The sequence below is a fragment of the Lissotriton helveticus genome, chromosome 1_1 (assembly GCF_964261635.1).
Source record: "Lissotriton helveticus chromosome 1_1, aLisHel1.1, whole genome shotgun sequence".
Taxonomy (NCBI): domain Eukaryota; kingdom Metazoa; phylum Chordata; class Amphibia; order Caudata; family Salamandridae; genus Lissotriton; species Lissotriton helveticus.
In genome coordinates this window covers 1,372,317,039-1,372,331,974 of record NC_136057.1, presented here as the reverse complement: position 1 = coordinate 1,372,331,974, position 14,936 = coordinate 1,372,317,039, and the positions used below count along the sequence as shown (strand labels likewise).

General features: G+C 46.4%; 1 protein-coding gene across 8 annotated transcripts in view; it reads right to left on the bottom strand.

Moving 5' to 3' along the window:
- PLA2G6 (phospholipase A2 group VI) overlaps positions 1-14,936 on the bottom strand; it is a 593,695-nt gene that overhangs the window by 131,305 nt on the left and 447,454 nt on the right. For all 8 annotated transcript variants that reach the window (XM_078683792.1, XM_078683798.1, XM_078683782.1 and 5 more), the window contains 2 exons: positions 14,631-14,756; positions 10,012-10,102 (listed from right to left, as the gene is read on the bottom strand). In XM_078683792.1, coding sequence (XP_078539918.1) covers positions 10,012-10,102; positions 14,631-14,756 — 217 coding nt within the window. The remainder of the gene's footprint in view (positions 1-10,011; positions 10,103-14,630; positions 14,757-14,936) is intronic.

The following is a 14,936-nucleotide window of genomic DNA, read 5'->3' as shown; positions in this document are numbered from 1 at the left end:
GAGGTATTTGCGGTGATCGGGGTGTATTGGGATGTGGAAATGGGTGTCCTTCAAGTCCAGGGTGGACAGAGTCACCTTGCTGAAGGAGCAGGAGCACTTGTTGGAGTGTCACCATATGAAAATTGTCCGATTGAATGTATAGATTTAGATCTCCGAGGTCTAGTATAGGCCTGGGAGAGCTGTACTTCTTGGGAATTTAGAAGTACAGGGATTATACACCGGCCCCTTGATACTGTAATGGGATTGGTGCTATAGCTCCTTTTCCTAAAAGAGAGAGAACTTCTTGCTTGAGAAGGTTGTGATGTTCTCGCGACATTGCGTGTGATCTTGGAGGAATGTTTGGGGGAGTGTATGTAAGTTCCAGGCAGTAACCATATTGGATAATTTGTATAACCCATTTGTCTGCGGTGATTGTATTCCAGACAGGTAGAAATTGGGAGAGACGACCCCCGACAGGAGAGGATTGATCGGGGTAGCGGAAGGAAGTCACTGTTTGTGGATTTTAGGGGAAGTGCGTGTTGAGTTGCCTCTGCCTCTTCCCTTGCCGTTGTTACCTCTAAATCCACCGCTAAAATAACCTCTTGATGAGGGTGATTGGTTGTTGCCCTTGTAAGAGGAGGAGGGATTCTCTGTGGAAACATTTTTGGTCGCCCCTGTAAAAGGAGCAACAAAAGGATCCCCATTAGATGGGAATTGCAAAGCCCCCATGGACTTGGCAACCTCAGTGTCTGCCTTCATTTTTTCTAGTGAAGACTCCACTGTTGAGCCAAAGAGGTGTTCTTTGTCGAATGGTTGGTTGAGAATAGAGGCTTGAACCTCAGGTTTGAACCCTGAAATTCTCAACCAAGCATGCCTGCGTAGCAGTATGCTGATGTTAACTGCATGGGCTGCTGTGTCTGGTGCACCGGATGGAGGTATTAGTGATTAATTTACCCTCCTGAATAAGGTCATTGGCCTTTGATTTGTGCTCATCGGGCAGAAATTGCATAGTTTCTCTAGCTCATAGTAATGAGCCCTGTCATAGCGAGCTAATAAAGCTTGCGTATTAGCAATTAACCAAAGATTGGCTGCTTGCGACGCTACTCTCTTGCCTGAGGCATCGATTAATTTTGACTCCTTATCAGGAGGAGGGGCCTCACATGTGGTTTGTGAGTTTGCTCTTTTGCGAGCGTTGGAAACTACAAGAGTGTCTAAAGGAAGCTGTCCCTTGATGTAAGTGGGGTCAGAAGGTGCTGGCTTATATGTTTTCTCCACCCTGGGTGTAATAATTCCTGCCCTCACGGGACCTTAAAAAATCTCCTCTGTATGCTTAAGCATTCATTTCAGCATTGGCAATGCGTGAGTAGCTCTCTGAGAGGAACTTAAGGTTTCGAACCAGAAATCCTCTTCAAGAGCCTCTTTGTGTAACTCCACCCCATGATAATGAGCAGCCCTGTTAAGAAAACAAGTTACTTACCTGTAACTTCAGTTATCCAGTATTGGTATCTTTCATAGATTCACATGCCTGAATCATTCCCCGTCGTCGAGGCGGGAGTCCCACGGTAAATAAAAAAGCAGTGCCAAAAGCACTTTGTAGTAGTAGTAGTAGGCCCTAGAAATAGGCCTGAGGCCTAAATTATAGTAGCCTATCTACCTCATTATGTCAAAAAGACCAAAGTCTTTGCTCCAACCAATCAGCTCACAGCACCCTCTAGAACCCTCTCTGCAGAGCCAGTTCTCCTCAGATTTTTGCAGCACAAGTGGAAAAAAGTATCCCAACCGTAGAGAACTGCCTCTCCGGGGAGGAGGGTGGGTGCATGTGAATCTATGAAAGATACCAATACTGGATAACTGAAGTTACAGGTAAGTAACTTGTTTTCTTATCCAGTATTGGGGTATCCTTCATAGATTCACATGCCTGAATCAGAATATCAAGCAGTAAACCAGGCAAAGTCAGTTGCGGATGGTGGGAGACTTACTGTATTGCACCCCCATGAATGTACAGTGAACAACCAACAATCGCTTAGAGATTGATCTATTAACAACCGTATTGAAAACCAACATAGAAGTAATGCAATTTCCTACAGGAAATGGAACATTAGTAGCATATAAACTTACTGTATGACAACATATGTCTGCATATTATAAACAACAATTTGAACTTTATGTACTTTAAGAAAGAAGCCAACGGTAGTACCTGAATGTATTCCTATGGAAACAGGTGGCGTAACACAGCTTGGCCCACTGCCGCATCATTCTGATTTGCTGATTGTATGCAGTAGTGTCTTGTAAACGTGTGGACATTCTTCCATGTCGCAGCACGGCAAATGTTCTCAAGCGTCACTCCTGCAAACAAAGCTGCAGACGCTGCCACAGCTCTTGTGGAATGAGATCTAACAGACCTTGTCAATGGTCGGTTAGCCTTGATGTGACAGAACTGGATGGCAGAGGCTATCTATCTGGAAATCGTCGCTTTAGTGACCGCTTTACCCAATGTAGTCTGGCCATAAGCCACAAACAATTGATCTGATTTTCTTAAAGTCTTGGTTCTCTGGAGGTAGAACTTTAAGCATCTTTTGATGTCTAAAGAATGTAATGTTCTCTCCGCTGGGGTTGAAGGATTTGGAAAGAAAACCTTCAGCTTAACTGGTTCATTTAGATGAAATTGAGAAGGCACCTTTGGTATGAATGTTGGATTCGTCCGCAAAGTGACAGTCTTGGGAAAAATGCATAAAGGGTTCCTTTATAATGAATGCCTGAATTTCTCCCACTCGTCTGGCGGAAGTTAGGGCTAACAACAAAGCAACCTTCCATGTCAAGAATTTTAGGTCAGTTTTATGGATGGGTTCGAACGGGTGCTTCATCAGCTGTGAGAGGACTGTATTGAGCTCCCATTCTGGTGGCGAAGGCTTTACTGGAGGGTAAGCCCGGAAAAGACCCCCCATGAATTGCTTAACGAGCGATGAAGAGCAGAGCGATTGAGTGTTAGCCATCTTCCTGTATCTGAATAAAGCCGCTAAGCGGACCTTTATTGAAGAAAAAGAAAGACCAGATCGCGCCAAATGCAATAAATAGGGTAGTATTTTTTCTGCTGGCGCCTTTATAGGATGTAAATTGTTTGAGATGCACCAAGCACAGACGCACTTCCACTTGAGACGATAAGTTTTTAATGTACTCTGGGCTCTTGCTTTCTTTAGAATGTCTCGGCAGTCCTGAGGAATTTGCAGATGTTGAAATTCTAGGAAGTTAGGAGCCATGCATGCAATTTCAGCGATTGAGGGTCCGGGTGCAGTATCTGGCCCTCGTTGCGTGATAGTAACGTTGGGGTTACCAACAGCTTGATCGGTGGCTCCTGTGAAAGAAGCATGAGCTCCTGAAATCAATACTGGCGAGGCCACCTGGGAGCAATTAGCAGAAGGCGGCAACTCTCCAATTTCATCTTGCGCACCACTCGTGGAATCAAAGGGATCGGAGGAAAGGCGTCGCATGGACAGGGCATTCCCCCTTGATCCCGGTTGAGGGTACCTGCTGGCGAAGTACCGGCATTTCTTGTTCTGTTGGGTTGCAAACAAATCCAACATTGGCTTGCCCCATCTCTGAAACACCTTGCTCATTTGGTTGTTGTTCAGTTCCCACTCGTGGCAATCTGACGAGGATCTGCTCAATTTGTCTGCTAAGGTGTTGTACAGACCCCTGACGTGTTCTGCCTTGAGAGTTATGTTGTGAATCGTTAACCATTGTCATAACTCTTGGGCTTCCCTGGACAATGTTGCTGATCTCGTTCCCCCTTGCTTGTTTATATAAAACATGCTGGTAGTGTTGTCCGTTCTGACCAGAACTGAGGTTCCTGTGATCCTGGGGAGAAACGCTTGAAGAGAAAGAAAAATGGCTTTCAACTCTAGACTGTTGATGTGGCATTGTTTCTGCTGTTGAGACCATTTTCCCTGCACCTGTAAATCCTGGAGATAACCTCCCCAGCCCTCCATGGATGCATCTGTCGTCAGAATGAAATCCGGAGGGGCTTGCAAGAAAGTGAGTCCCTGTTCCAGATTGCTCAGCCTTGTCCACCATTGAAGGGCATGCACCATCCTGTTGGTGACTGTGATGGTGTCCTCGAAAGAGCCTGTCGCTTGTTGCCATTGAAGATGTAGCTCTTCCTGTAAAGGTCGCATCTTTAGACGTGCTAATGGAATGAGGTTGATGGCCGAAGAGCACATCCCCAGAAGTGATGCAAATAGGCGAACTGATAGTGACCTTTTTCTTGACAGTTTTGTTGCCAAGGCCTGTAGTCGGAGTTGTCTCTCTCGAGACAAGAATGTCTTGCATTCTACTGTGTCTAGACAAGCTCCTAGGAACAACAGGTTCTGTTTCGGAACCAATTGAGATTTGCTCTTGTTGATTGTAATGCCTAGCGGTGCAAAGAGATTGCGGCATATCGTAATGTCGGACTTTACTTTGGCCTTCGATGGACATTTGACTAGCCAGTCGTCCAAATACGGGAAGACATGCACCTTTGCTGATCGAAGAGCTGCTGCTACAGGAGCCAGGCACTTCGTGAAAATCCTTGGGGCCGACTTGAGGCCAAATGGGAGGACCTTGAACTGATAATGGGCGCCAGCCACAGTGAAACGGAGGTATTTTCGATGTTTTGGGTGAATTGGGATGTGGAAGTATGCATCTTCCATGTCCAAGGAAGCCATGTAATCTCCCTCGTTGAGGCAGTTGAGAATGTCTGAGAGAGTGACCATTCGGAATCCCTGCTTTTTGAGATATCTGTTCAGATTGCGCAGCTCTAGGATCGGTCGCCATTCCCCTGATTTCTTTTTTATGAGGAAAAAACGGGAATAGAAACCAGTCCTTCTCTGATGGATTGGAACTTTCTCTACAGCGTTCTTGAGAAGCATTGCTTGAACCTCCTTGATCAGTAAGTGAAGACGAGGGGGAGGGGGACCCCTGGGCGGAGTTGTTGGAGGTTTGGTAATGAACTCCAGGGTGTGACCATGTTGGACTAGGTCCAGCACCCACTGATCTGTTGTTATCTGATGCCATTTGTGTTGGAAGGCAGATATCTTCACGCCCACAGGAAAATAGGGGATTGAAGGTGGCGCCCAATTGATCTCACTGTTTCTTGTGATTGTCTCGCCCCTGATTGTTCGTGCGCCTTCGTCCTACTTGGCGAGAGAAACCAGCCGATCCAGACTGGCGATACGAAGATTGATAGTTCTGGCGATATTGCTGTTGATATTGCCTGCCTTGCTGGTAATAATTTCCTCTGGACGAATAACCACGTCCTCTCGCTCCTCTGAATGATCCTCTCTTGTACCGCAATGACCCCAGTGATTTTGCAGTATCCGTATCTGGTTTAATTGCTTGGAGAGCTTCGTCGACATGTTTCCCAAAGAGGGATTCTCAGTCGTAAGCCATGTCCAGCACTTTCAATTGGACCTCTGGACGAAAGGTAGTGGCCTTCAACCACCCTTGACGTCTCAAGACAGCCGCTCCTGCCAACTGTCTGAAATTTGTGTTTGCAATATCTAATGCGCAGTCGATGGACTCCGCAGCTGCGCGCTCTCCTTCCATTAATATTTTTCGTGCTTCCTGCCTCTTATCTTCTGGAATGAGTTCCATGAAAACAGCCATTTCTGACTACATTTGGCGATCATAGCGCCCTATAATCGCCAAAGAATTTGCCACTCTGATGCCACTGTGGAAAACTTTTTCCCAATAAGGTCCAAACGTCGCCCCTCCTTATCAGGTGGTGTAGAAATAGGGGTAGCCGGATTCTTCGACCTTTGTTGTGCAGCCTGAGAGATCACCGAATCCGGACGCGGATGACCAATAAGGCACGCTGGACTAGTGAGCGGGGCATGGTATTTCTTCTCAATTCTTGGCAACACAGCAGGCACAGAAGCTGGGTTTTTCATTACTTTGAGGCCCTCTTTCCAAATATACTCAATGATAGGAATGGCTCGAGACACCTTCCTGGTTTCTTCTTTAAAATCATTAAGAAAACACTCCGTTTGCTCCACAGTCACCGGGAGTTTAAATCTGTTTGCTGCTCTCTGCATCAGATTGTGGAAGCCATCTACATCCTCAGGTGGAGAATCTGAAGGCTGAGGAGTCGGAGGGGATGGCATGGGAATAACATAATCATCCCACGGGTCTGATGAAGGTGCGTTAGGCAACTCCCCTTCCTCTACTTCCTCTTCTGAGGACGTGTCCGGGGTTTGTGGAGGCAACTCATGTTGCGTAGGTTCCACAACTGGAGAAAGCGGTGGAATTTGAGATGGAGGAATAGAAGTAGTAGGCCAGCATATCCTGTAAATCCTGAATCAGGGTAGGTGGTAAATGGGTGACTTCTGAGACCTTAGGCCGCCTCAGATGTTCCAAAGAATGAGGCACTAAAATGTCCTCCTGATAGTAATGTTCAGTATAAGTGTCGTCTTCATCATCATCTTGACACTTGATGACGAGATCAGATGGGTGACGCGCCACACCAAAAGCTCCTTCATTATCATCATCCTCAAAATCATCTTCTTCGTCATCCGAGTAGGATTCCAGAAGATGAGAGGGCATAAGTGGCGACATGTAAGAACCTTGTTGCCTCTTGTAAGAGACGAGTTGAAAGTTCTTCGTTGAAACTGGCGTACAAAGAACCTGATTCTCAGCGATCGGCTTCACTAAAGCTGAATCCATCAACTTTGACGGCACCAGTGACAAAGGTGCAGCTGGCTGCTGAAAAGATGTTGTCGTCGACGGGATTATCGTCGACGAGGACGACGACGCAGGAAACGTCGTCGATGGAATTGCCGTCGACGGGACCGTCGTCGATGGACTCGACGTCGACGGGACCGTCGTCGATGGAACTACCGTCGACGGGACAATCGTCGACGGGCTGGTCGTTGACGGAACAGCTGTCGACGGGCTCGTCGTCGACGGGACAGCCGTCGACGGCTTCGTCGTTGATGCTTTCTTCGTTGGAGACAATCGTCAACGGTGGCGTCGATGACTTCATTGACTGGCTCTTTTTAGACGACGAAGGCTTCGCTGACGATGATGTCTTCGTCCACGAGCCGTCTACGAGAGTTCTTTTAGCCACAATACAAATCTTTGTAGACACAATAGGCAAAGAGACAGATGTAGTGTAGATCATAGCCGTAGAAGAGGAAGTTGAAGTAGAAATAGTAGTCACTGGTGAGGAGACAGAAGAGCTCTTACTCATGGTTTTCTTAGAGGAATCGTTGGTGGCTGAGGCTCCAGAGACAGAATGTGGAGATCTCTGTGAAGAGCCTGAAGTAGAGTGGGAGGTTTTCGCATGTTTTCTCCCCTCACTTTTCTTATCCTCCTGAGACCTCGCCCTCTTGCTAGAGGTAGAGGCTTTGTCATCATCATCCGTGGAAGAGGATTTTAGCCACAAAAGGACTCTGGCCTCCCTATCCCTTAAGGTCTTAGAAGGAAAGGTGCGGCAGATCTTACAATTTTTTGCCTCATGTTTGGGATAAAGGCAATAAATACAGTCCTTGTGCTGGTCACCCACATGGACCCTTTTCTTCTCGCAGGTTCTGCAAGGTCTAAACAAGGCCTTCTTGTCAGACATCCTGAAGCTCTGAGGAAAAAACTGAGTCAAGACTCAAGGAGACTTCCTTCCACACGACGTGCGGTGAAAATCTGAGGAGAACTGGCTCTGCAGAGAGGGTTCTAGAGGGTGCTGTGAGCAGATTGGTTGGAGCAAAGACTTTGGTCTTTTTGACATAATGAGGTAGATAGGCTACTATAATTTAGGCCTCAGGCCTATTTCTAGGGCCTACTACTACTACAAAGTGCTTTTGGCACTGCTTTTTTATTTACCGTGGGACTCCCGCCTCGACGAGGGGGAATGATTCAGGCATGTGAATCTATGAAAGATACCCCAATACTGGATAAGTAGCTCTATGTATCCTATGTTGTCGTCAGGTGGTGAGGGTTTATAAGGATATAGATCCGGATCATTGTCAGTTTTTGGATCAGTGTCATGATCTTCCCATGGGTCATTAATGTCCTGTGGCGTATCCTTATCCCCATCCCCTTCATCCTGTGGGTCAGGTGATAGTGGTAATGGAGAATTTGTGGGTGTGATAAGCAAATTTGGATCAGTGGCTGAAGGAGGTGGAATGTAGAGTGGAGAAGGGTTAGTACCCACATTCTTTTCTCTTTAAAGAAATGTGGTAGTCCTCCTGTAGGCCCATTTTCCTCTTCTCTGGCACTTGGGCATGAATATGTCCAGTGTCTGGATGTATGACCAGTTCTTTTTGTTTCGGATCCGGAGGTGAAACGTTGAAAGAAGTCTCTTTTGATGGAATCTTTTTCTCTTTAGGCAACGTTTTTGGCATTGAAAGTTTGGGCACCAAAGATTTACTCTTTGGTACCGAGGGAATGGTCACCAAGACATGTTTTGGTTTCGATGCGAAAGGTTTCGGCTCAGCCCCAGCATGGGACCGACTCGAGCCCGAGCTGGAAAGCTTTTCCTTGTGTTTCGGCGCCGACCACGAGGGCGGGGCGGCCTAAACTTTCTCAGTGCCAACCTTGGCCTGAGGGCAGGGGAGGGACCAGACACGGAGATATGCACTGCTTCTTCGGCTCCTTGAGCATGGAATTCTTCTCTGTCGGAATCTTCACCGAAGATGTCCGGTGCGGAGCCACTTTGATGTTGCATTACATGACTTTGAGCCCGACGGTCACGGAACGTCTTCTTGGATCAAAACTATCGGCACGTGTCGCAGTGTTGTTAGTCGTGTTCCGGGGATAGGCAGAGGTTGCACACTTCGTGCAAGTCGGTGCACGGAAACTTTGCGTGACACCCAGGACAGAGCTTGAATGGAGTCTGTTCCATCGACTGCGAGCGAGCCCGACGTTGGTAGGCCCAACAGCCCTCCACAAGTTATCTGATCAAAGACCTTTGATTCGAAACGATACACAGAGAATGGGAAGCGCAATCGAGAAACAATACCGTTGAGGGTAGTGGATTGCACGTCGAAGGGAACCCGAGAAACTGTGCTGAACCGGAGCGCAGCAATTCACATCCAAATTCGCTGGAGGAACAAAAACAATCTAACAATAGAGTTGATGCCCATGCGCACTATCACCGAAAGGAGGAGTGACCTACTTCGTGACTAGGAAAGACTTCTTCGAAGAAAAACAAAGTGCAAACATCTGGACTCCACACTAGATGGCAGGCTATGCAAAGCATGTGATCTACAGCTCACATGCCTCGAACATGACTTGTTTTTATGTAAGTCGATGACGTTTCGACCCCACTATTAATGGTTGGAGGTCTCATCAGGACCTGAAAATGGGTGACACCTGAAGAATTCCAACAAACAGAAGACTTAGTCAGTGGAGTGCACAAAACACAAGTGAGAATAGGTAAAAATACTCACTTGGAGCCCGGCCGGGCACCCAGTGAGGGGAGGGGGAAAACGTCTAGCAGAGAATTGAAAGCGTGCTTGGATAGAACAAGTTGCGGATACCAAACTGTGTAGACCAACAAGAATGTCTCTCCATGCACTGACTAATAAGTAGTGTACAAAAGGGGGTGGTGATGGACGGATAATAAGTAGTGTAGTCAGGTGCGTTTCTTCAGCGCATCTTGAAGTGTGACGTGTATGGGTAGAAAACTGGGGGCTGCCGAAGTCAGCCGTGCCACCAAGCCGGAATGTGTGGTTGGGTATGTGTGCTCAGCGCATCTTGCAATGAGACGCATATGGGTGGGAAGACCCCCGGAGTCAGCCGCACATAACTCATGTCCCATCGACTGAAGGACCACCAAAATCAGTCTCCAGTAGCAAATGCTGTGGCACACATTCAGGCCCATTTGACTTCGGCTCATATTGCTCCCCAACTGCTTGTAAGTGAATGTGGTATTTACTGAAATCCCAGAGGGGGCAGGCATTGGTGCTTTCATTCCTAATCTGGGGCCTTCTCTAGCAGTCACTAACGGCACACAAAACTACATCTCCTTCCACCAAGAACCTATGCTCTCCCGCATGCACTTACCGCCTGAGTCCATCAGAGGAGTCCACGCAATCTTGGCCCATACCCATCATGGCGGTAAGGCCAGTGGCGATGTACACTGCATCCCCAAAACCTGCAAGAGAAAGAGCTGGAGCTCAATGAACAACTGGTCTTGCATCACGCAACCAGGCATCCCAGTGGCCTGAAAATAAACACTGTGATAGGAAACTGGGAAAACAATAAATAAGCTAATCTGGAAGGGGCAGATTTACTGTAAAATGTTGTAATGTATATTTTTATTGTTTCAATTTCTTTAAATTGGTACAACGAAGCCTCAATAAAACCAGATAAAATGTTTTTAAATGAAATATAAGGGGCACAAACTGTGTGTTTCCTATGTGCATGCTGTATGATGGCCGCCATAGGAATAAGCTGGGTTTTATGTGAATTTACTCAACCACCACAGCGATATGGTTAATCTGTATGTGGTACGCCCTAGGATAGTCTGGGTTTAATTCTGGTTTAAAAATGGCCGCTTCCAGGCTATGTTGGGTTTAAGTCTGGGGTTAAATTGACTACCCAAGAGATATGTTGGCCTAGTGTTCGACTTCAAATGGCTCTTCCAAGGGATACACATTTAGTGTGTCAACTGAAGTGGCCATCCTGGGACTAAAAGAGAGTGAGAGACATACAAGAGAGAGAGAGAGACACACAGAAGGGAGAGAGAGTATTTTTGTTAAATGGACACTGATAGACTAGTCTGTTATGCAAGGGTTTGGTATGTAGACATCACAAGGCTTCTCAGATAAAATTACGATCAGAGCACAGAAAAGTGTAAAATATATAGAGATTTGAAAAATAAAGATAACGCACACCATACGTCAAGGAGGGAGATGATACTTTGATAGACGAGTGTTGTAGAAGGTCATGTAGCACAGACATACTGCTCCATCCATACATATTTACACACTGGGGCCTCTTTTTCAGAAGTGAGATGTCATTCAGTCTCTATGGTCATTCAGTAATGTGCTTTACCCATTGCACGTACTGCTACTGTGCCAGTGGGACCAAAGTGCTTACCTTTGGTAAAGCTCTTTCTGGTGGATACACTATCTTACCCCAGATTACGAAACTTTTGAATTCCTTCAAATGCCAGACTGCATCCAGAAACTTTTACTGAAACAGCTCCTGCGTATCAGTAGATGGCGCCATCAGACTCCACAGTGATTGAATCATCCGGAAGTGATGACGCAGGCCCGCACATAGGTGCGTACCTGTCAACTTGAACCAAAATCTCACTGTGTGAGGAGGAGAAGGCGGCGGGCCTTGTGCCAAGTAGTAGCCAAGAGGCACTTTTGAATATCACCCTGCCCCAAGCTCCCCCCCCAAAAAAAAACTTTCTGAGGTTAGTGCCGATGTCCTGGGGTGTTTTCACCCCCTTAATTGACATTGGCAGTTCAAAGCCTCAGAATACAAACTAGAAAAAACACTATTTACAGTGGTTTTCGGCTCGTTTCCCCTGGCACCATGTGGTATTGGCTCCTCACCGGGTGACCGTGTGATGGGAGCCGATATCATGTGTCACATGGTGGCACCGTGTGAGTTGGCAGGTATGTAGGTGCCAACTCTGCACATTGACATCAGTTTACAAAGGCCACTTCTATGCCCTCAGACATGAAGCGACTCAAACTGGTAGCTGGACAGTGTGCTGAATCTAAAATAGGTGCTTTTTAGCAATCAGAAGTCCACTTCACAGAACGAGGAGGACAGGCCAGTGAGGAATTTAAAAGCAAATTGTTCTTCTGAAAGATACTTCTAATCACAGATTCCTCACCTTTGGAAAAGACACCACAGTAATGTCCAAAGGTGGTGGGGAAGAGGAGTGGACTTTACTAGTGGGATTAATGCAACTCTAACACCTCTGTGACTTAACAGATTCCTACCATGACACATGTGATCTCTTCAGTAGGGGCCTCAATAACGAGTCTAACACAATGTATGAAGTGTGTCAAGGCCACTGGAACATTGAAAGTCTAAATTCAACCCAGAATTGGTGTAGTAAAGGGGGAGTAATTTGCCTGCTTTTTCCTCATCATCATCGTCTGAAAGATGTGGATTGCTCTTTAGAGCATCCAAATCAGAACCAAGTATAGCCTCCAGCCATCTGTAAAGCTAGCATCAAGTCAAGGGTTGTGAACTACCTACTAGCACAAGGTGCATCAGGGAGCACTTGTCACATGACAACGTCATGTTTTGGGATTGACTGAACCGCACGTAGCTGTCAGTCTTTCTGAAGACCGTGTTCGTTTACAGATATTGAGGGTGCTGCTTCACACCTACACAACCCAATGACGCTTAAGGTGACCTGCCGCCTCTGTGTAATTTCTGTGAATCATTATAACCAACTTTAATTACCTTTGTTATTGGAGCCATGAAGGTTAATGTCCTCCTGAGATTCAACCAGTTGCATAGGTCGAAATGCGTTGACACAACCAATCAAGGAAATCAGCACCCCCAAATCAATAAATCAATTAATCTGGATGTGTAAAGCGTGGCTAATCAACCGATGTTTTTCGTGGCTGAGTGCCTGGAGAACTCTGACAATGTTGAAGAGTTCCTTGCTGTGGTAGGAGCTTGCTTTGATGCGGTCAGCCAAAGAATATTTCATCAGTCTATATTAGCCAACCAACTATTTTTTTTTTTGGTGTGGCCCCAACAAACGACAAAAGGGCCCATATCCTTGATTAGAAACATTGGCAGTGAGACTCCAATAAAAACGACTTTAAATGAAAAGTCTAGATGTGATTCTCTACACACCAGGCAAGTTTGTATATCCAAACTACTGAATATGTATTGAACGCTTCATCCTATGATTCCAGGATTGTTTAAATAACAAAAAACATGCTGTCAATTTTACTTTGTGTTCTTTTCTCAGTTATATGTCACAGATCACACTGGTGACTTTTTTGTGCATCAATGACAATAATGTAAAGAATTTATGATAATTATTTCTTCAACTTACTTATTGGCAATACTTTAAGCAAGCAAATGCAAACAGCTCATTCTGAATGTCCTCACAAATATACTTGTATTTGAATCACGCTGTACATTTTTTCACCGGATACAATGGAACTACTCCTATTGTACTTGTAACTGTGGCTAAAGGTGAACAGCAAAGGAGGGAGTGGTTTGTTTTCAATGAAAGTTTGGAGCCCGAGCACCAAAGCCAGACGTCGTGCAGCTCTGTGACTGACATCTGGTTTTATTGAGGTGTGGACAGTTTAAAACGTATATATGCACATTCTCCCTATACACAATGTTGTAGATTATTCTAAGTCTCGGTGAAAACAGACAAAAATTACAGGGGTGGAGCTTCGGATTTGCATTGCAGAGCGCAGAAAGGAAGAGAGGAAGCAACGACAGCACACAAGGGTTACGGCAATATACGCTGTGGCGTAGATGGAAGGGGGTGGGCGCAGTCCGGCTGGCACTTTTTGGGGGGCAGCAGCATTTCACGTGAAGTGAGCAATTTTGTCGAGCGCAAGATGAGTGGTTTTCTTTTTTTTTTTTTTTTCCTTCGTCGTCCGCCGACTACCCCCCCCCCCCCTTTCCCTCTTACCTGCACCGGCCATCACTGGGAGGCAAATTCAGGGACGGCCCCGGGCGGCAAAAGCTCTAGCTATGCCACTGAATTAACGGGCGCATGTCTTTACTTTCAGAGGTGGACCAAACTTGCACTGGAATCCAATGGTGTCACCTACCAGTGAACAGAGGCTGTTGCAGGAAAAGATTCCAGATCCAGTCTGGTGCCTGTGGGGATTAAAAAAGTGAGGAATCTGTGGATAGAAATATCCACCAGAAAGAGCATATGCATGCGTGCTTGTGAGGTTGCGCTCTCCCAAAAAGTGTTATAGATGACTCACAACCCGCAGTAGGTCCTGCCGTCATTGTGGAGCACCTACTAGGTCCAAACAGTCAATTTCAGCCACTAGTAAGAGCTGCACTAGTGCATCTGCTTCAAACCCTCAGGAATTATGAATGAGAGAGATGACTGAGGAGGAAATAACAGGAAAATCATAATCCTCATTGATGTGGCTGCTTACTTTAGTTCTGGTCAGTGGATACCCTCTTGCGACCTGGGTTGGGACCTCGCTCCGGAAAGGTAGTCAAATTTGCATTCATTTGTACCCTGAAGATTGTCAGGCAGCTCTGGAAAATGGAGATGGACAGTCCTTTCTCCAGTCATACAAACATGTGCATGCCACTCTGCAAGATAACAAGCCACCCTTAATGCCCCTTCTATCTCCTACTGGGTCTGTAAAATGAACCCCAAAAAAACTGTCAGAGGACAAGTAAAGTAGGTGCACAGAGTGTATTAATGCATAAAGTGTGCTTTAAGACTGCGGCAGCCCAGCCGGTATCTGGATGTGAGTTATGAGGTGATTACCTCATCTAGGCAGGCCTTGGTGTAAATTGTAGCCAGAGTTGTGAGAGGAGCCGCACATCAACCGAGGCATCCATCCATCCAAACTCTCACCCGAAGGAAAAAGAGAAGCAACACTGAGCAGGAAGAGTTGAGGCAACTGAAAAAACAGAAGATAGGACAGGACTGTCCCGCACCCTCCGAAATGAGATGGAGGGGGGGAAGAGATGGGTATTACCTATGCTGCTATTGCTGCTCCGGGAAGTATGGGGATACAAGGCTGGAGACGAGTCAGGGGAAGGAGGGTAGCAGCGCTCAGCTCCTACACTACTAAGCAGGCTCAGCAACACCTTCCGGTTAGCACCTTGTCGCAGGCAGGAAAGAAAAACATACAACAGTCAACTAGGGATCTTGTGAGCAGAAGCATTGTTGTCTTCCACTTGAGTGACCACTGAATGCATCTATTGGTGCACTACACGTGCAGCAAACGTTGTGATCCACATAGGGCCCCACCAGACATACCCATGAGCAAATCCAGCTGATG